Source organism: Hakea prostrata, chromosome 7 (assembly GCF_041222555.1).
Source record: "Hakea prostrata isolate BN-2017 chromosome 7, UWA_Hpros_2, whole genome shotgun sequence".
Taxonomy (NCBI): domain Eukaryota; kingdom Viridiplantae; phylum Streptophyta; class Magnoliopsida; order Proteales; family Proteaceae; genus Hakea; species Hakea prostrata.
Window position 1 is genome coordinate 40,504,712 of NC_142606.1, and position 21,129 is coordinate 40,525,840.

At 37.5% G+C, this 21,129-nt stretch overlaps 1 protein-coding gene across 1 annotated transcript; it reads left to right on the top strand.

The window, feature by feature from the left end:
* Positions 1-814: 814 nt before the first annotated feature.
* LOC149011155 (uncharacterized) lies at positions 815-2,827 on the top strand. Its single transcript, XM_089162570.1, has 3 exons — positions 815-1,482; positions 1,656-1,927; positions 2,361-2,827. The coding sequence occupies exons 1-3, from the start codon at positions 815-817 to the stop codon at positions 2,825-2,827; spliced, it is 1,407 nt and encodes a 468-aa protein (XP_089018696.1).
* Positions 2,828-21,129: the final 18,302 nt, after the last annotated feature.

The following is a 21,129-nucleotide window of genomic DNA, read 5'->3' on the forward strand; positions in this document are numbered from 1 at the left end:
ATTTTTGTTGCAACAGACCAACAGTTATCATGTCTAGCGGTGGGAGAGAGGAGCAGTTCACGGGGCTAGGGACAGGGACAGACACAGGGAGCGGCATCTGCAGGGAGGGGGAGGGCTGATCCTGCATGGCAGTATTGTGTTGCAATTGATGGCAACAAAAGTAAAACAAGATGCAACTTCTGTGGTAAGGAGTTGAATTCAGGTGGCATAAATAGGTTTAAGGCTCACATCACTGGTAGTTCAAAGGATGTGGCCACCTGCACTGAGGTGAATGTGGATATCATAAAGGCAGTTAGAGAGATGGAGAAAGACAAGAGGAAGAAGAAACAAGAGAGGAGAAGGGTAAATGAAGCATTGGATGAGGCGGTGCGGGCACCATCATCTTACAGAGTTGATTCAGATTATGATCAGGAGATTGATCCCGTTGATTTGAGAGAGCGGGAGGAGAGGGCCAGAGCTAGATTTATAGGAGCTGGTACCTCTAGGCCTGTAGGGGCTGGAGCATCTGGATCAGGGGCTGGAGCATCTGGATCTAAGGACAGGAGTGGTATACGTGGTATCTTCAGCCGATCACAGAGTCAGAGGGTCCCTTCTACGGCTGATGTACGGGGATCACGTCCACGTGACTATCCACAGAGGTTGGATCCTATCCTAGAGCAGGATCCTGATATTTTCATAAATAAGGGGGCCAAGCAGCCCAAGATCACAGGTGCATGGAAAAGGGATGGCGAAGAAAGTTAAGAAGGCAGTGTCGAAGTGGATGTACTACAATGCGGTTCCACCACATACGGCACAGGGTCCTTATTATAGTAATATGGTTGACACTATTGCAAAGGCAGGTCCTGGACATCCTGGTCCTACCCCTAATGAGGTGTTGACCACTTTCCTGGCTGAGGAGAAGGAGGAGCTGCAAGAGTACATCAGTAGTTTGAGAATATTTTGGGAGACATATGGATGCACCATTATGTGTGATGGATGGACCGGTCCAACAAGAAAATCTATCATCAACTTTATGGTGTATTGTGATCGGAAGACTGTGTTTCTAAAATCTGTGGATGCTACTGGGCATACAAAAGACCACAGGTATATTCTTGGACTTTTGCAGGATGTGATTGATGAAGTTGGGAAGGAGAATGTGGTGCAGATTGTCACCAACAATGGCACCAACTTCAAGAAAGCCGGTGAGGTAATGATGAATACAACTGGATATAACCTATATTGGACACCATGTGCAGCTCATTGTATCGACCTCATGTTAAATGACATCGACAAGATCAATATTATCCAGAGCATAGTGGAGAGGGCCAAGCAGGTAACAAATTTCATCTACAATCATACTGTTGCTCTGCATATGATGAGGCAGGCATGCGGTGGTGAGCTAGTGCAACCCGGTCCTACGATATTTGCCACGAATTTCATCGCCCTCAACAGTATTCAGGAACGGAAGACAAGCTTGAGATCCATGTTTTCATCAGAGGAGTGGTTCTCATGGGTTGGATCAAAGTAAGTTTTTTTTTTTTTTTTAATTTTTTATTTTTATCTATAGTCTCTACTATTTGATTTAACAAGTTGTTAACTTATACATTTATACTATGAAATATGAATATCTAGTATGTAGTATTTATTACTAACTTAATGTGTTTGTGATAATTTAGTACTAGTAGTGGGCGCACCGCACAGACGACAATCTCGTCTGATGAATTTTGGAGGAATGTGAGAATTGTGCTGGAGACCTTAGATCCTATAATAAAGGTCTTACGTATGGTTGATTCCTTCCTCAGGGGGCCCACTATGCCGCACATATATGCAGCCCTGGAGCGAATGAAAACAACAATCCAAAGAGCTAACCCCAGAGGTTTTGTTGCATACTTGAACATTGTTGATATTAGATGGACCGCTCATCTAATGCATCCGATGCATAGGGCGGGTAAGTAGTTAGTGTGGGTTACTACTTACTACTTATTATTAATAATTTATAACTTGTAGTAAATATTAATTCCAGTACACTGAAAATTTGGGATTGCAATCAGACTTGCTCGATGCCGTTATGGAGGTTATTGGGAAGTTAAAGCCAAACGCAACGGTCCAATCAAATTTCCATATGGAAGTTAGAACTTAGAAACTTAGAACTTAGTACTTGCTTTTTATTTGTGAAAGAATTTAGCTAACCATCAATACAAATTATTGCAAATAAAATACTTTAGAGATGCACTGGGAACTTTTAGTTCAGTTGCTGCTACTCAAAACCGACAAAATTATGATCCAGGTTAGATGCATGATTACATTTTACATATAAGTGATATAAGTAGGATTTTTGTTAAGAATTAAAGTATTAACTTGCATTATTTGTGATAATGCAGCTGAGTGGTGGATTCTATATGGGGGCGATGCAGAGAACCTCCGAAGAGTGGCAGTGCGAATCCTCTCCCAGACTTGCTCTGCCTCTAGGTGTGAGAGGAATTGGAGTACATTTGGGATGATTCACTCTCAGAGGAGGAATAGGTTGGGAAGTCAACGCCTGAATGACCTCGTGTTTTGTCACTACAACATGAGGCTGAAGTTAGAGAATAGCCGTTTAAACACTAACAGTGGGACAGACAAGGACATCCAGCTCGATGATATCTTCGAGGTCACTGCAGATGACCAACATCCACTCACGGATTGGTTGTTGGATAGGGGCGAGCCAATGTTAGACCAGCCTGGAGGTAGGCCAGACCCAATCATTGCTCAAGCTGCGGGAGTTAATGTAGATGAGTACATGGCTTCTCAAGAGGGGCAGATACATCAGGCGGCTGCCGCCACAGTGGATGAGGATTGGATGGTGTAGCCTGGCACGCAAGATGATGATCTAGATGACACCCTTGCTCCCAGTCCCAGTCATACTCGAAGGGATGATGATAACGGTGGTGGTGGTGGTGGTGGTAGTGGTGGTGGAGGAGGAGTACAGGAACGATATCATGTTCCATTATCAGAGGCACAGGATCCCCCCCAGAGATACACTAGAGAGACTCAGTACACACATGCCACCTAGGATGACGATCATGGTGGTGAGCTTTATCGTGGTCGTCCTACGAGCTACAATCGGCCAGGGAGGGGGGAGTTTCCGGGGGGGAGCAGCAACATATGCATGGTCAGCATGGGTATAGGTCGTATGGCTTTGGTTATAGTGACGATACTTGATCATAAGGCTCATACGGCCATTTCGATCCGATGGACAGGTTGTTAGGAGTGATGGGGTCCATGACCTTGGAGGAGTCTGTAGGCTCCACACCTGCTTATGGACACGATGATATGTCATCTAGGAGTTCGCACTATGGATATAATGATGGATCTTCCATGAGCTTGGGTTCGCAGGAAGGCAGCACATATGGTGGTTGGGGTAATGATGTTTGGGGTTATCAGCATCAGGGTGTCTCGCTTATGCCTCCATTTGGCTCACAGATAACTGCTATGTTGGAGGCAACATACAGATATCCTTTCGATGCTACGATGTCAATTGAAGAGCTCCGTTCACGTTACCCCCCTGAGGGGAATAGTTTTACCGTCATGGATGACGAAAACTATAGAGGCCTGGTTTCCTTGTATGTCAACAACCATCAGCATGACATGTCTTGGAATGACTTCAAGAAAATAATGGAGCGGAAGTTTAATGTTGTAGCCTATGGGCCTTGTACCCAACTATCAACGGAGATAGAGCTGGAAGACATGGATCCACCAAGGCATAGTACTTGGTATTGAGTAGTTGTATTTGTATTATTATATACTTGTATTTTTCTTACTAATATAATATTTTTGTGCTTATTTATGTTAGTTTAATTGTTTAAAATAAGGTTGAAAATTTACAGTTTTACCGGTATATACAGTCGATTATATGCCGATCAAGAACACCAATTTGGGTGAGTTTTTAGGCAAAACCAACCATTCCATTGTGTTTATTGGCATCAAATTAGGCTACCCACCAAATTTCAACTCATTTGGACAAAAAAAACCCATCGAAACAAGGGGGCGAAATTTGCCGAACTTGGTGGCGAAATATCGCCGTTTCGCCCAATTCACGGCCCGGTTCGCCGAACCGGGCGAAACGAACGAGATTTCGTTCCATGCATTTAACCTTCTTAAACTAATTATTGATAGTGAATGGGGTCCACAGGCCCAAAGGTGCAGGAAAATGAAAAGTGCGTGATACAATCAAATTTTTTATGCTTAGGTGCTCAAATGAGTAAATTGGACTCGTAATGGATTCTTAAATCTTATATGGTTGGCGGTCGGCACAGAGGGATACGTTTCTCTTACAAAATGGGCACAAAATCTTGTATGATATCAACAAAATTGGTAATTTTTTTTAATATAACTAAGTAAAATACTTAAACTCATTTATTTCAACTTAAACAAATTACATATAGTGTGGTTAAACCTTAATTCATCATTTATTTGGGGTAATTTTCATCTGGACCTCCTGAGATTTGACCTATGTCATTTTTAGTCCAAATAAATTGACACTTTGCACCTGCCTCCCCTGAGGTACCTAATAAGATCAATTAAGGACAAATTGTAATTTATATGACCAAAATACCCTCATATCCATTCAACCGTAAGATTTGCATCATGTTTTCACAATTAACCCCATTCCATCCGCTTCATTCAACTTTATTCACAGATCCAAATCCATATCGACGATTGTTGAATCGGCTGGAGGTTCGATTAAGAAATGGTGGGAGAGGGGTTGGGCTTGGATCCTATCCAAGAAACCCTCATTCGCCAGAGATCTGGAGATGAACGAGGCAGAAACCGCCATGTTAGGTTGCCAAGACAAGGGCAGCTGGAGGCATGTGTTCTATAACGTAAGATCTGAGTTAAGAAAGCTCATCGATTCCAATAAGGCTGGTTTTCCCTTTAACCTTCAGGTATGATTCCTACCTACAATTATTCTCAAAATTTCGACGATGGCAACAAGGCTCATTAATTAAACACATTACTCTGAAGCCACAAATTCCAAGATCTGAGTGTTTCTTTCTTTCTTCTACTGCTTATATACATACTAGTAATCCTCTTTGTGATGGGCTTTGCATTTCCATGTTGAAAAACTAAGGTCAAGATTAATATCAGTTTCTCTCACGGGGGCCTCTCTTCTTCTAGGTAGTGGGGTAGCAAATGTTTTTGGTAATTATTATTATTATTATTATTATTATTATTATTATTATTATTATTATTATTATTATTATTATTATTTTATTGTTGATTTTTCTTTCTTTTTCTTAAAATTGTGTATCTATCTCTGAACCAAAGAGCTGCTAGATCTGAATTACTAGCAAACTTGATGAATATTTCCTTTCGTCTTCAATTCCCACCGATACCATTGATTCAGAGAAGGGGAGTGAACATGAGATGAAAAAAATGGATCTAATTGGTATCACAGAGCCAACTGAACTGCATGTTTTCAGTTTTTAAAACCGTATTTCTTCAGTGATGGAGGATCTAGGCAGGCAAAATCAAGAGGGATTTGAATCTGTGAATAAAGTTGAATGAAGCTACTGAAGCGGATGGGATGGAATTAATTGTGAAGACATGATGCAAATCTTATGTAGAATAGATATGAGGGTATTTTGGTCATAAAATTCACAATTTGTCTTTAATTGATCTTATTGGATACTTCAGTGGAGGCAGATGGAAAGTGTCCATTTATTTGGACTAAAAATGGCATAGATCAAACCTCATGAGGTCCAGATGAAAATTACCCTTTTTTTTAAAACCCTAATTCATCATTGAATCAAAAGAACCTTGGCGGATTTGAACCACCATCACTTGGAACATTGAAACGTGTTCATGTTCCAAAAGCTCTACCAATTGAGCTAAAGATCCATAAAATATAGTTGTCAATTAAAGATGTAATATGACTATAAGAATGTCTTTACGCCAAGGGCAATTGCATGGAATAACAAACCTCATTTCTCTCACACCAAGAGAGTATCTAACATCATAATGAACATATCATTGAAAGGACAACACCAAGCTCTTGTATTTAGTGAGTTCAAGTTACAAATTATAACCTAGCAACACCTTAGAATCAAAGTTTACCAAAAAAAAAAACACCTTAGAATCAACATATTTGAATAATAGTCACTCTTCTTCTTAATTAGGATCAGTAGATGATTAAAGAACAATCAATACAGCACCACTAAGAAGGTACAATCTAAAACTAGGATATAAGTAGAAAGCCGAATAAGTTCCAGGTGAGTGGCACCAAGCAGGCAAGAAGAGTCAAACACATATCACCTGCTGGTTTAGACCAGCCTCCTTACCAACTCTACACCTCCTCAGATGCTAAGAACTAGGAAATTTTTTTTCAAAGAACACGTTATGTTTTTCATATGAAGCTGTTATTAGCTAACTATCCTGCATACACTACAAAAAATTACTTTTAGTGGCGGTTTTTCCACCACTAAAAGTGCCCAAAACCTCCACCATTTGTTTGGTAGCAGTTTTTTAAACCGCCACAAATCCGTCACGAAATGTGCCGCAGCCATTTCATGGTGGCGGTTTCCGTCTTTCTGCCACTAAACATCAAACAATTAGTGGCGGTTTTTCGTTTACCGCTTCTAATTCTCTATATTTAGTGGCCAAATATGTACAAACCGCCATTAACTAGGTGATATTTAGTGACGGTACCCATAAAACCGCCACTGCTATTTGAAATTTAGTGGCGGTGAACTAGAAACCACCACTAATTCTGTGGTATTTGGTGGCGGTAACTATAAAACCGCCACCAATTAGGTTAATTTTTTTTATTTAAAATTTCCCTGTATTTGCTAATACATTTATTCCCGAAAGACAGTACAAAACATGAATACAAAGAAAATTTAATAAAGCTAAAAGTATTCAAAGAACAAAATTTAAGAAAAATAATACCAAATACATATTAATCAAGTCAACTTGTGTACAAATATACAAAATCTATATGTAGCACTTAACTTGATGTTACATTGTTAATCTAAACACCAATAAGAGAAGAAGGGGGAAAAAAAGGACACAAATTTGTCACTTGGGTAGGAGAATAATGTCATCAAATAGAGAAAGTCTTTGGAGCTAGCTGGAGCAGAGAGATCACAGCTATCTCTTTTAGAATACGGATGTATTGCTTCATTGAATTCACAATCTAGAGAGTACCGAATCCCTACCAACCATCCTCTTTACTCACTCATGCTTTGGCCTACCAACTCTATGGAGACCTCAGGGGCTTGGTTCCAGTATCCTGTGCCCCCACAAAAGAAAAAATGATAAGATCAACCTTAAGGATCTGCAGACAAGTTGTAATATTTGACTTAAACAGAAAAAATTCCAACAAGAAGTATATGGTTTCAAACAAGTATATAGTTTCAAAGAATTAGGGGTTCAAACAAGTATATTGTTTCACATTACAGGAATTTTTATCATACTAATCAGTTGTTGTGTCATTGTTGCTTGTGTATCAAGATGTTACGCAAGTGCACGTGTCGCAATCAAGTAATAAATGATAAGTAGAGTATCGATCCCACGGAGAATTCTATCCTTAACTTTCAATGTAAAAGTAAAATTGATTTAAATGAAATTAACAAGATTGATTTGTGATTGACTAACTAATTAACCAAATGACATGTAATAAAACTAAGGAGCTAAAATGGAGATTAAGCAATAGAGGGAACTTAGTGAGTAAAAAGAGTGTTGGGAATCAAGTTTCCCCTCCCCTGAATTTTATAATGCAAATTTTAAAGTAATACTACAACCCCAAAATATATCAAGAACATGGAATGAATGGCAATAGGGTATTTTCCAATACACCTAAGCTAGCATCCTAAATCAACATCTGCATATTCCTATGAAGAATTGATGTATGAATGCAATTTAAACCCAATCCAATCAATGGTAATGTGAGGTAATTGGGTATTCCTACCCAACCTACTAATTAACACAACCTAATTAAAGATTTTGCTAACTCACACAATTCAACAAACACCTAGACTCCATTAATTTTCCAATTAATGAAACCATAACATTCATTCAAGAAAGATCATTCAAGAACTGAAATTAGTCAATATAACATGCTGAATTCATTGACAGTAAAGTGGATTGCAATAAAACTAAAGAACACATGATTAGTTACATCTCAAAATTCAGGTTTAGGTGCTACTATCATCCCAACACAGCAAAGATTTAGCTCATAATAGAATTCAAATACATAAAACCAAGTATAGTTGTCATGAGACTAGAAAGTAAGAAGATAGAGTTATAAAAAACAAGAAGAAACTAAAGCTTCAATGCTTCCACATGAGCTCCAGCCTTCTTCTCCAGCAAATCAGCAACTCCAGCAGCTCCTTGCTTCCATAAGAGCTCCAGCATTCGTTCTCTATCTCCTCTCAGCCGTGTGTGTGTCTCAATCCTCCCCCCTCTTGCCTCTCTTCTCTTTTTTCCATAAATGTCTTCAATCACTAGGTTAGATTATGGCCATAGGATTATAACTTTCCTCCTGAGATCAAGGGCTGAGAACCATCATGTATTTACAAGAATATTGTCCACTTAAGTTAGCCCTTTCTGGTCATTTCCATTTGAATTGGATCTGAGAATATTCTGCTCCATTGTTGTAGCAATGCTGCAGCAACTCTATAACAAAGTTAGAGGACAGGTTCTTCTATTATGGATCTTCACCTAAATTTTCAAAAGAAAGAGAAACAGTCAAATTCATCCACAAATCTGGAGGGAAATTCATGTAAGGGTGACAATAATGAACTAAACAAGATGCAACATGTTAAGACTAAATAAGACAACATCTAATGAATACTATCACTAAAACAAAGACAAAATACTCCTAAATCAAGCCATCTCAAGTATAAAGTTACCAATCTTAACTCTATTTCATAGAGTTATCAGTCATATACAATGGGAGTTACTAAATCACAAATCCAAAGACAATCGAATCAAAACCCTTACAGTATGCTTCTCTTTCATTTGCAAGGACAGGAGTACCAAGAGAACCCTGCTGAGTACCATGTGGATATCCAACCAAGAAGCTCAAACCACCATTGGATTGAGGGACTTACAGTTATATATGGGGATAGAGGTCTCAGGGGTAACCAACGTGGGACTATTCACCAAACAACTCAAACTTATGATTGAGAGGGGTTTCTACATCCATGCTGAGAGAAAGAGCACACAAGCCAGCTGGCCAGTGGCCAATGCTACGAGGTGGCTTACTTTGGGCTTAACTGTCAAGTAGTTAAGGACATGGGCTGTGAAGAGAGTTGGCCTTGGGCTGTGAAGAGAGTTGGCCTGAACATAAATGATCATCTGAGAAATTTTATTGATTGAAGGTGAAGGAGTTGTTTGTTTGTGGGCCAATTATAGAGTAATGCCATTTTGTTTTCTATTACAGGATCTATCAACTGCCTAATTTTATCCACAGTAAAATTGGAGTGTCAACCTATGTGATTAGATACTCTTAATACTAAATAACAGTCAAGTCAGAAAAGTTCAATGCTACATATATCAGTGTATCAAATAACAACAAAAGATATTGGCTTTCCAGAAAAAATAACAGAAAATAATATGAAAAGGAAATTATGAAATGCTACATGAAAAACAGCATCTGATGGCTCAAAAAATAAACAAGACAAGAAGGAATGAAACTAATCCTCTTTCAGATTAAAAAAATCATCACAGCGAACTGGATCATCAAGGTTTCTTACTGACTTCCAAGTTTTCCCTTGTTATACTAGAATGCATACTTGCTTAATCAATATGATATGGAAAATATGCACATAATCAGATGAATAAAGCAACTTAAAAACTTTCCACAGCATTGAAAATGTCAGATTTATTATCATATAAACAACCTCGAAACTAAAGGAAGAATTGGTTCCAAAAGAAAGAATTGGCTCAACTTACCTGATGATTGGACCTTTATATCCAAAACTATGCCTGGCAACCAAACTAAGACCATAATTCTCAAAATCAATGGAATTGTAAACTGAGTCTCCCAACATCAAAAATTCCAAATTCAATTATTTAGTAAAATTCAATGGACCAGACTAAAAGTTAGGAATAGAGAGAAGGGTCCATCTAGAGGACCAGTAAACAAAAGGAAAGGCAATTTTTCATTGAACTATCAGCTTCAATCGGAGGATTCACTTTCCTCCATGCAGCCAAGCAAAAGAAGACAGAAAAAGTAATCATAATCTGCTAATTTGCAAACAACTAAACCTCTCTAGTATAATTACTAAACCTCTTTGATTTCCTGCAATGAAAATGCACCAATTAGTAAAATAAAGCAACTAATAAATTAATTTATATAAGTTAGATATGCATGAAAAATAATGATGAATAATGTCTTAAGAGGATAGTGGCAGCTAAGGAGAAGGAACTCCAAAAAAGATCTCAGAAATAGCAATTAAGCTTCTCTGCAATGAAATGACCTTGTCATCTCACATATGTCAAAAGGGGATGAACTCACTACCTCAGAATTGCAAACTAAATCAAAGATGTTAGTGCTTAGATAGTTTCAAATTAGAAAGTAAGCCTCATAAAAATCGCTAGTCACCGAAACTACCAACCATCAGATCGTCATAGAAATACAGACTAAGGAAGAAATATGTTGGAGCACCAGTGTGATAACTAAAGAACGGATATCTTCTCTTCAATCGCAAATGGAAGAAATTGGATATAAATAAACTTGAAAACAAGTCGATGTACCAGACTGGAAACAAAGAAAAAGCCGAAGAAATCAAATCGATGTTTCTCATTACCTCTCGATATCTGTACGAAATCAAATCGATGTTGAACAAAGAGAAAGCTGAAGAAATCTCTTCAATACTCGAATATCCTCCTGCAAACCAGATCTAAAATCTCTTATACATCATTTAATCGAAATCAACTTTTCAACAACAAACAACTCACCAGTTTCTCAAGTAAAGAAAGCAACCTGACTAGGGTTGAGAGGACGAGACGAACAGACGAAAACATGCAGATGGCAGAGTTTTTCAACTCTTCGTCTTCCAAAAATCGGAAGTGAAAATACGCGGGGTTGGGCAAGAGGAGTGATCAGGGAAGAGCCGGCGGTAAACAGCAGGTTCACAAAATTGATCCTAGGGTTATTCGCAGCAGTTTTATCACAACCGCTCCAAGTATCCGGATATTCACGGTGTTAATTCTCAAAATGTCACCCAAAATAAGGTTATTCGCAGCAGTTTTATGAGAACCGCTGCAAGTATCGGATATTCAGTGGTGGTTTTATCACAACCACCACTAAACTCCTAAATTTACTAATTTTCGGGTAGCGGCATGTGTTTTTTTACTAATTAGTGGCGGTTTAAACAAATCACCACTAAATTTGCATCATTAGTGGCGGTTTATCAAATTAAACGTCACTAATTCTACTTTTTCTTGTAGTGATAACAGAAAATACCTTATAAAATGAATGGATTTAAGCATTAAAAGATGAAATGCTTCATCATAATAAAATTAATTTCGGATAGAAACTCAAACCATCAAAACAGACCCAAAAAGGCAGATGACAATTCACAAAGCCCGTAGAGAGATCAATTCCATAGTGGAGACAAGCGCTTGATGAGCTCCTTCTCATGATTTGGATTTATTCTATGTCAACATTGTACATCCAGAAGCCCAAATCCACTTGAAATATAGCTTTTCCATATGACAAGGATGAAGCCAATAGAAACAATCAGACATCAAATTGTCAAATTTTTAATTAAAGGTATATAAGGTTTTACAGTTGTAGTACAACATTGTTTACCAGCAGCAGCCCAACCCTAAACTCTAAGAACCAGAAGGAAAAAAAATTTGAAAAAAGAAGAAGCTCCTCTGGAAACATGTCTTCTTGATTCTTTAGCTAGATGAGGGGTTGACTGACTTCGACCAACCTTGAATGCTAATTAGCATGGTTCCTTTAGTCTTATCAAAATTGAAGCCAAACCGATTCACATAATAAAAAACATCATAGATTTCAGGGCCCATCGTTGAACCGAAATGCACGATGTTGTGAATTGTGCAGCGATAAGACAGAAACTATTTGGTACATCTTTATCTCGTGTGAATGGACCAAGCGAATTTGGGCTGCGGGACCTCTCAGACTACGAACGGAATAGCTAAGTCAGGCGTCCCTACTGCACTTATGCAATGATTTCCTAGTTGGTACCCAACTAGACAGGCATAAAAAACAGTGGTTCTTTTCCGTGTTTGTGACTACATGCTATTTCATATGGAGAGAGAGAGATACTGTAATTATGGAAAAAATCAAACCCAATCCCCAAAAATTAATTAACAACATAAACACTTGGCTACGAAATATGAAGGTTTCACCTTTTAGGGATGAAGACACAACCATCACAATCTATGCCAATCCACCAAAAATTTGTGCACCATGTACTAATATTATTGTTTTGCTTTGTGTAGGGATATATAACAAATCACTAGATATAGCAGGATGGAGCGCAGGGATTTTTAAGCAAGGCATAATCACCGCCCCACCAGGATTGGGTATATGAGAAAATGCAATTAATGCCATAGAAGCTTTAGTGAAAGCAATGAAGAAAGGCTTAAAACTTTCTGAACACATCAAAAAGTATGGATAAATGAACAGGATGCAGTCTCCTTCTTTCACAACCCACCTAAACTTCCTTGGCCCATTTTCCTAATATCTGATTTGGTAGAAATAAAGTCTAGCTTACAATAGACTTTGGTCTGTAATTATAAATCCCTGCCACTACTTAAATATCTAAGTAATTTGACTAGCAACTCCTTTACTAGTTATTATTGTAACAATAATAATGATCTCCGTAACCCTGGAACGGCGGATCGATGTATGGTGCCCTCTTTGTAATTTAATCTTTTATTTTGTTTGATTAAAAAAAATATAAGTAATCTACAGTTGGCAACGCAGAGCTGTTCTAGTGGTAAAACCAACACCTCTTGGGATGAAAAAAAAAACCGGTTCAGTTTGATACATATGTTTGGGTTAGCTTTAGTGGACGAATTTTGCATGTGAGGTATTTAATGATCTAAGATTCAACTATTCAAAGAATCTTTTAATCTAGCCGTCCGCTGCTTGGAGGAGTGCCACGTAGGCACTGCTCCCAAGCAAAATTAAAATGTTATGAGAAAAAATATATAGAAAATAATATAAAAGTTTCGTTACAGTTTGAAATTTGTTAAGAGATCGAAAATATATCATATTCGATCATGAAATACTTATCTTGACAAGATAGTTGATTAGTTTCTACATGATAAACTATCTATCACAAACACAATGGCTATAGCTCAGTTAGGTAGAGCACTTCGTTTACACGCACACCAATGTATTTCAAGAGAATCCATCTATCAGTTGAACATACTTGGAGAGTTGGAGTATCCTTCCCGTGGCTTCTTCTAATCTTCCTTGTCAAAGCATTGATCAATAGAAAGCCAAATATTAGTTCCTGCTTTTGTGTTATCTATCTCAAATACATTAGTCCCTTTTGTTGTTATCTATCTCTAATACTATCTCCTTCTGAGGAAAGTCAATGGTGTTTTGTAATCAGATTTGAGTTTCTTATGTATTTCAATATCTGTTGCTCATGGAGATACAAGATATTGCAAGTGTTTATAACCCAACCCAGCTAAGACGAGAACCATAAAAGTAAAATACAAGTAGACCAAACACAATTGAATTCAAGGAAAAGCTTTATTATGATGTGCAAGTAACAAATGAAATTCACGTTCCCTTGGAGAAGGAGTTTCTACATCGTTCATTTTCACCTTTTAGGCCCTTATTACCAAGCTTATAATAAAAAAACAACAGAAAGCACAAAAGTACAAAATAATAAAGTGTCTAAGGGAGGAAATATAGTGCTCTATAAAAATTATTTTATCTGATTTAGTTAACATTCAAATGAGAAGGGAAAAAAATTCAAAATATTTCAAGATTAAGTAGAAATGTTTGGATAAAGTATGAGGAAACTATACAGAAGTTACCATATGTAAACTTAAAATATTTTTTCAGTGGAAAACAACATTATTTAGTAGAAGGGATAAATAAATAAAAATTAATGAATTGTAATAGATAATTAGAAAAAAGAAGAAGAATCATTTGTTTAAGATTTATTCGAACACCAACCTAATATAACCAGAAGTCGATTCCCAAAACATTTCTTTTTTTACCTTATATACATGGTCACATGTGCATTTTCACGTACTATTTTTATTGCAGTATTTATAATAATTTGTTCTTTTGGTAATGACTAAGGCTATTCAATGATTTTTATGATGACAGTAAAATGGGCAAATTACATATAGACCCTATGTGTTTGCAATAAATTACATCTACTACTCCTGGAAAAAAAAAAAAAACAAAGTACAGATGTCCCTTTCTATTTCAACAGAATTGTTCATTTTTTTATTTCAATTTTTTACTGTTGGAGACATCAATAATTGATTTTTTTCCAAGAATAGTTTATATAATTTATTGCAAACACTGGGAGTCTATGTGTAATTTGTTAAAAAAAATGAATGACATTTAAATTTCAAAGATAACAGTTTCGGTCCTATACCTGCTCCATAGGACTGATATCGAATCCAACTCTGACAAGAAAATGATCCATCTATTTTCTTATGGATGGATGACATATATCCAAACATCACATCAAAGAGTTGAGGTCTATTTAAAAGTCATATCAAATTTTTTTTTATAAATTTAATCACAACTCTTTGATGTGACTTGTAAATATATCTCAATCCTTTGATGTGATTTTTGAACACATGTCATCCATCTACAAGAAAATGAGAAAAAAATGATAGTGTATTTCCTTGAAAGAAATGGACGTAGATAAAATTCCCATTCCCTGCTCCATATGGTCCCAAATTTGTTTATATATTATCAACCACGTGTTTGGTTAAAAGCATGGAATCACTACATAATGGGTACTTCAACCAAATAGTCGGCGAGTTTATATTGAGAAGAAATATTACTAATATAGGTGTTGTCGGGTGAGTGTGAATCCAAGATCTCTCCAAGGAAGTTTAGGCTTTTAAGCTCTCAACTAACCCACCGTTTACCAAAATAATAAAAAAAAAAAAAAAAGGAAAGAAAGAAGTACATAATGGTACAAACGGCAAATGCATCAATCGTCTTACACTTGTACCAAAAAAAGGCTGCGATCTACGTAGGCTAGAATGTCGCAGTTAATTCTGCATAGTGCATTCTATGAAAAATTGTTGGTGCAAGTGAGATACAACACTAGAAGGAGGAAGATGGACGACAAAGTTCTACCAAAAAAAAACTTAGTTAAACCAGGCGGAGTTTTTCAAGGGAAGAGGAAAAAAAAAAAACTGGTGTTCCTCAATGTTTTTTAAACAGAACATTATGTATGAATATTTTTATTTATTATTTTATTTCTACACAAAATAACTATACAACATTTAACATTTAGATCGGTGTTTCTTCCGTGGAAAATGTCCTCTTTCATTTTGAATTTTATATGGATGCCATTTTTTTTTTTTTTTCTCTCTTGGAGTAGACAATTTGTTAGAATTTATTATTTGTTATATAAAAGAGAATTGTCTCTTTTTTTTATCTAAAAAGAAAAAGAAAAGATAAATATCACTTACCTCTCCTCTCAGAATTTTTAATATTCTAGTGTAGAATGAAGGGGCTCTTTGAATCAATAGAAAAGTAAGTTAAGGAGTGGTCTTTCGATGGAACGAATTTGTGAAGGTCTTCACCAAAAGGAAAAAATGAACTTGCGAAGATCAATTTCACCAGTCAGTTGTAGAGAGTAGTCATTATTGGTGACTTTTCAGCATAGATCATGGAGTTGGAGCTCTCGATGGCTGAATAAGACCAAAATCACGACAACTGCTTTTCAAGGTCTCGTCTATGTAGGTCAACTTGTGTTAAATCTCTGTCTACCAAAATAGGATTATTCTTTTTTATTTGTTTCGAGGGATGTGAACCTTCGTTTCATGTTGGGTGATTGGACTCTGGGTTGGTTTAATTTGAAAGGCAGTGTTATGCTTGTTAGTGCTTAGTTTTGAAAAGTTGCATTCATTCATTGGGGGGAGGGAAGGGGGAAGGGGGCTATGATGGTTTGAAGGAATGGAATTTTGGTTCAGTGGAAAAAAAATACCATAATGTATTTCAAGTTTTGCTTTTTTTTTTTTTTTCTTTTTTTTTTGGTAAGTAAGTTTTGCTTTTGTATAGACAATATGATTACTTGGTAAGGAGGCCTTGGTCATAGTAGGATGTGGGGGCATTCTCTAGAGGGGTTGTGCTCGGTGAGGAAGTCAAAATTAATGAGTAGTTGTGTCACCTCAAATTTTGTAGAGGTGGGGTATTGAGGTTTGAGATGGGTATTTTTAGACTATTGAAAAAAAATATTTCAATATTAATTTGAGTTTGTACGATCATATAATAGTATGAATAGTACGTCTTTGGTGTAGTTGGCTATTTTTGGAAAGAATGATAGGGAAACATTAATATTATAGAACTCTAAAGGAATGTTATCTTTTCATTGGGTTAAAATTTGTATGGTTATTATTTATTTTTGGGAAATCGTAACTTTTCAGGGAATAATAGAATCAAGAGATGTATATGTTAAGGCATGTGGAGGTATTCTAGTAGAGTAATGAAGAGATGTGATTATGTGAATATTAAGAAGAAGTCCTCTTCAAAGATGTAAGTATTGATGATAAGTAGGTTGTTTTGGTCCAGTGAAAGAGTATACCAAAACATGAGTTTGTACTTTTATATAGTAGTATGATAGTATAATTAAGTTTTTTGCTATGCAAGTTTTATATATAGTGCCACAAAAAAGAACAAGTCTATGACATGAACAAGCATGGTGGTCACTTGTATCAAATTGACTATCAGTGACTTATAGAATCAAATGAAGGTGCAAATGGATCATAGGCTCACTATATCACGATCAACACACCACTAAATAAGAAAAGCAACCCAAAATAAGATCAACACCAAAAAAGATCAAAAGTGCCTATGTTAAATAAGATCGAAGTTAGGTTCCTTTTGTCAAATTGTATTGCCTATGTAATTTAGAGGAAGTTGTAGCTTGTAGGTGGAAGGTTCATAAGAATGTAGTTTTCTATACTAATACGTATATAAAGTCCCAAATTACTAAAAAAAATATTAACATAGGATAATAAGTATACATATTAGACTCTAATCCACAACAAGCAAATCAAACAATGATAAAACACATTGACTTCCTTTTATTGGAGATATACAAGAGAGTTGGAACAAGAAACTTAGGTCTTGGATCAAGGATAATTAAAGCAGTGCAGGACAATGACAAATTAAAGGTTAGGACAAAAATCTTAGGCCTTGAAGTAGAGTAAGGCAAAAATGAACCTAGCTATGAGCATTTAGAATTAGGATTAGATTTGAAAAAAAAAAAATTTGACCCAACCTGTCCCTATTGCAATCCTAATAAGAATTGTGCTTATGAAAAATAAAATGTAATGGAAGCTCAAACTTTAAAATAACATAAGGATATATTTTGATTTTTTTATTTTTTTTTGTTTAATTACGAATAAAATTACATTCTTCTCCTCATTTACTTTGGTTGTTGACAATCTCCTCCCCTTCATATTGAATAATGGCACCCCACAATCTACATAATCACATAGACCACTATGCCAATAATGCCCTTAAAGCATGAAAGGACAATTTGTAACAAGAGTCCAAGATCACTCTCAGGAAGCACATTGTACTCCCCTGATATTTCTTTGTTTTGGTGTGGGCTCATATATGAGACTCATTGAAAATTTCACATCTAATTGTTTTATTTGTATTTAGACGTAGATCTTACAATAAATATGTGGTGAAAAAGCATCAAGAGTGTTCTCTCGATGAGGAAGGCTTCTTATTGGAGATCAGATTGATATTGAATTTTGTTTCTCTCATACTTTACCATAGACTTTGCTTCAGTCTTATGCATTTAGAGTTAAGCAAGATTTAGCTCCGCCACATATTTGGAGAAGAGCAGCTGTTGGTAAGCATAGAGATGTGAGGAAAGCCCATAGGTAGATGATCATGGTCCCAAGTCGAAATTTTCTTTTCTACCAAAATCTCCCCGGAAGGACAACTTTTTCCTTGCATGTTTCCCCTAGCTACATTGAGAAAAGGGGTGGAATCTGTCTTTTCCACATCCAGAGCGGAATTACAACCCCATCACCATCAACTAGCTCCACTTGCACGCTTTTGGTCAGTGGTTGTTACTGATGTAGACCAGACATTTGTCAGCGTGAATCAATCTCCACCGTAAAATATCTGCACGCAACGTACTCTGGAATCTGGATATGGACGGTCTGTATTCTTTTTATGTTCCATAAAGTACGTCCTGCTCTGTCCTACTCTGAAAAGAACTCATATAAACAAATTACAAGTAACCACGTGGAATGTGAAGACGTGGCCTCCTGCTAGATTTCTAGTGGGACCCAGTAAAGAAGCAAAGAATCCAATACATGTGGGACTCACTTTATGACAAGGGTTCTCTTATTACATATTTCTATCCATGGAAAGAAAGTGGGGGGGGTTTCCGCCCCTGTTGTTGTAAAATGAAAGGGGAATGGGTGGGGGGGGGCCGGGGCAAGGGGGGGGGGGGGGGGGAGAGAAGAGGATAAAATGCGGGGGGAGTGGTGAATCTCGGCGATATGGCGAGATATCGCCATATCGGCGATAAATACCGAGATTTCGCCGATTTTTCGGCGAAATTCGGCGATAAAATGCGGGTTCGCTGGGATTTTTTCATTATTTATCTTTTGAATTTCGTTTGATTTTCTCTCTCCTCACCCACACCATCCAGAGCTTCTCTCTCCTAGTTCTAGGTGTTTTGGCCATATTTTCGTCCGATCTTCGACATAAAATCGCAGTACTCACTTCATTCTTGACGGATATAGCCTTATTCGCGACGATCAAGCGAGATTTCACACAAATCTGGGTGTTTTTCATCTGAGAGGTAAACTGTTCTTCACTAAACTATTTTTTTTGAAAATGCATGCCATAATATTGTTGGATGGGTATGAAATTAATATATGTTGAATACAATAGGCTGATCTACAAACTCACGGAGTCGAATTTTTTTTTCACTAAGTAATTTATTTATTTATTTTCGGGCGTCAAAAATTGTATTTTTATACATTTTAAATGCTTGCTTTTTGCATGATATATGTGTTGCATTGTGATTGAAAAAATATATGTGGATCCCCATGGGTCAATCTACAAACTCACGGAGTCGGAATAATTTTCGACCCAATAAATAATTTTTTGATTTTTTGAAATTTATTAAAATATGAATATAAAATATAAATAATTATGAAAAAAGAGAAACAATTAGGAATAAATAAGGAAAATGATTTTGAAAATTATAGAAAATTATAGAATACCTATATAATTATTTTTAAGTGCTTCTTGTATGGTTTCATTGTCAGTTTTGATATGGTAGCATTTTCTTTTGTCGGAAAAAATTTATATATTGTTTAAAATATTATATTGGTATTGTTTAATTGTTTGTGAAATCATTTTTGTTGCAACAGACCAACTGTTATCATGTCTAGTAGTGGGAGAGGAGCAGGTTCACGGGGCAGGGGGATGGACGGACACGGTGGAGCGGCGTCGCAGGGAAGGGGAGGGCCGATCCGCATGGCAATACCGTGTTGCAATCGATGGAAATAAAAGTAAAACAAGATGCAACTTCGTGGTAAGGAGTTGAATTCCGGTGGCATAAGTAGGTTTAAGGCTCACATTATCGGTAGTTCAAAAGATGTGGCTACCCGCACCGAGGTGAATGCGGATATCGAAAGGCAAGTTAGGGAGATGGAGAAAGACAAGGGGAAGAAGAAACAAGAGAGGAGAAGGGTAAATGAAGCATTGGATGAGGCGGTGCGGGCACCATCATCTTATAGAGTTGATTCAGATTCTGATCAGGAGGTTGATCCCGTTGATTTGAGAGAGCGGGAGGAGAGGGATGTTAGACGGGCGATGGCTGAGAGTAGGGCGATGCAGTACCAGGAGGAGGAGAGGGCCGAGCTAGATTTACGGAGGAGCCGGTACCTCTAGGCCCGTAGGGGCCGGAGCATCCGGATCGTGGGCTGGAGCATCCGGATCGGGGCTGGAGCATCCGGATCTAGGGACAGGGGTGGTATACGTGGTATGTTCAGCAGATCACGTAGTCGAGGGTCCCTTCTACGGCTGATGTACGGGGATCACGTCCACGTGACTATCCACAGTAGGTCGGATCCTATCCTAGAGCAAGATCCCGATATTTTCGAAATAAGGGGGCCAAGCAGCCCAAGATCACAGTGCATGGAAAGGGATGGCGAAGAAAGTGAAGAAGGCAAAGTGTCGAAGTGGATGTACTACAATGCGGTTCCAAGCACATACAAAGACAGGGGTCCTTACTATAGTAATATGGTTGACACTATTGCAAAGGCAGGTCCTGGACATCCCGGGTCCTACCCCTAAGGAGGTGTTGACCACTTTCCTCGACCGAGGAGAAGGAGGAGCCGCAAGAGTACATCAGTAATTTGAGAATATTTTGGGAGACATATGGATGCACCATTATGTGTGATGGCTGGACCGGTCCGACAAGAAAATCCATCATCAACTTTATGGTGTATTGTGATCGAAAGACTGTCTTTCTAAAATCTGTGGATGCTATCAGGCGTACAAAAGACCACGGTATATTCTTGGACTTTTGCAGGATGTGATTGATGAAGTTGGGAAGGAGAATGTGGTGCAGATTGTCACCGACAATGGCGCCAACTTCAAGAAAGCCGGTGAGGTACTGATGAATACAGCTGGATATAACCTATATTGGACACCTTGCGCAGCTCATTGTATCGACCTCATGTTAAAGGACATCGGCAAGATCAATATTATCCAGAGCAAGTGGAGAGGGCCAAGCAGTAACAAATTTCATCTACAATCATACGTTGTTGCTCGAATATGATGAGGCGTGCATGCAATGGTGAGCTAGTGCGACCCGGTCCTACGAGATTTGCCACGAATTTCATCGCCCTCAACAGTATTCGAGAACGGAAGTCGGGCTTGAGATCCATGTTTTCATCGAGGAGTGGTTCTCATGGGTTGGATCA

Excerpts from the sequence above, each read along its gene's own strand:
- LOC149011155 (XM_089162570.1), top strand. The coding sequence starts at position 815 with ATGGTTGACACTATTGCAAAGGCAGGTCCTGGACATCCTGGTCCTACC. Across the intron at positions 1,483-1,655 it reads ATGTTTTCATCAGAGGAGTG|TACTAGTAGTGGGCGCACCG; the intron begins GTTCTCATGGGT and ends GTGATAATTTAG. Across the intron at positions 1,928-2,360 it reads GCATCCGATGCATAGGGCGG|CTGAGTGGTGGATTCTATAT; the intron begins GTAAGTAGTTAG and ends GTGATAATGCAG.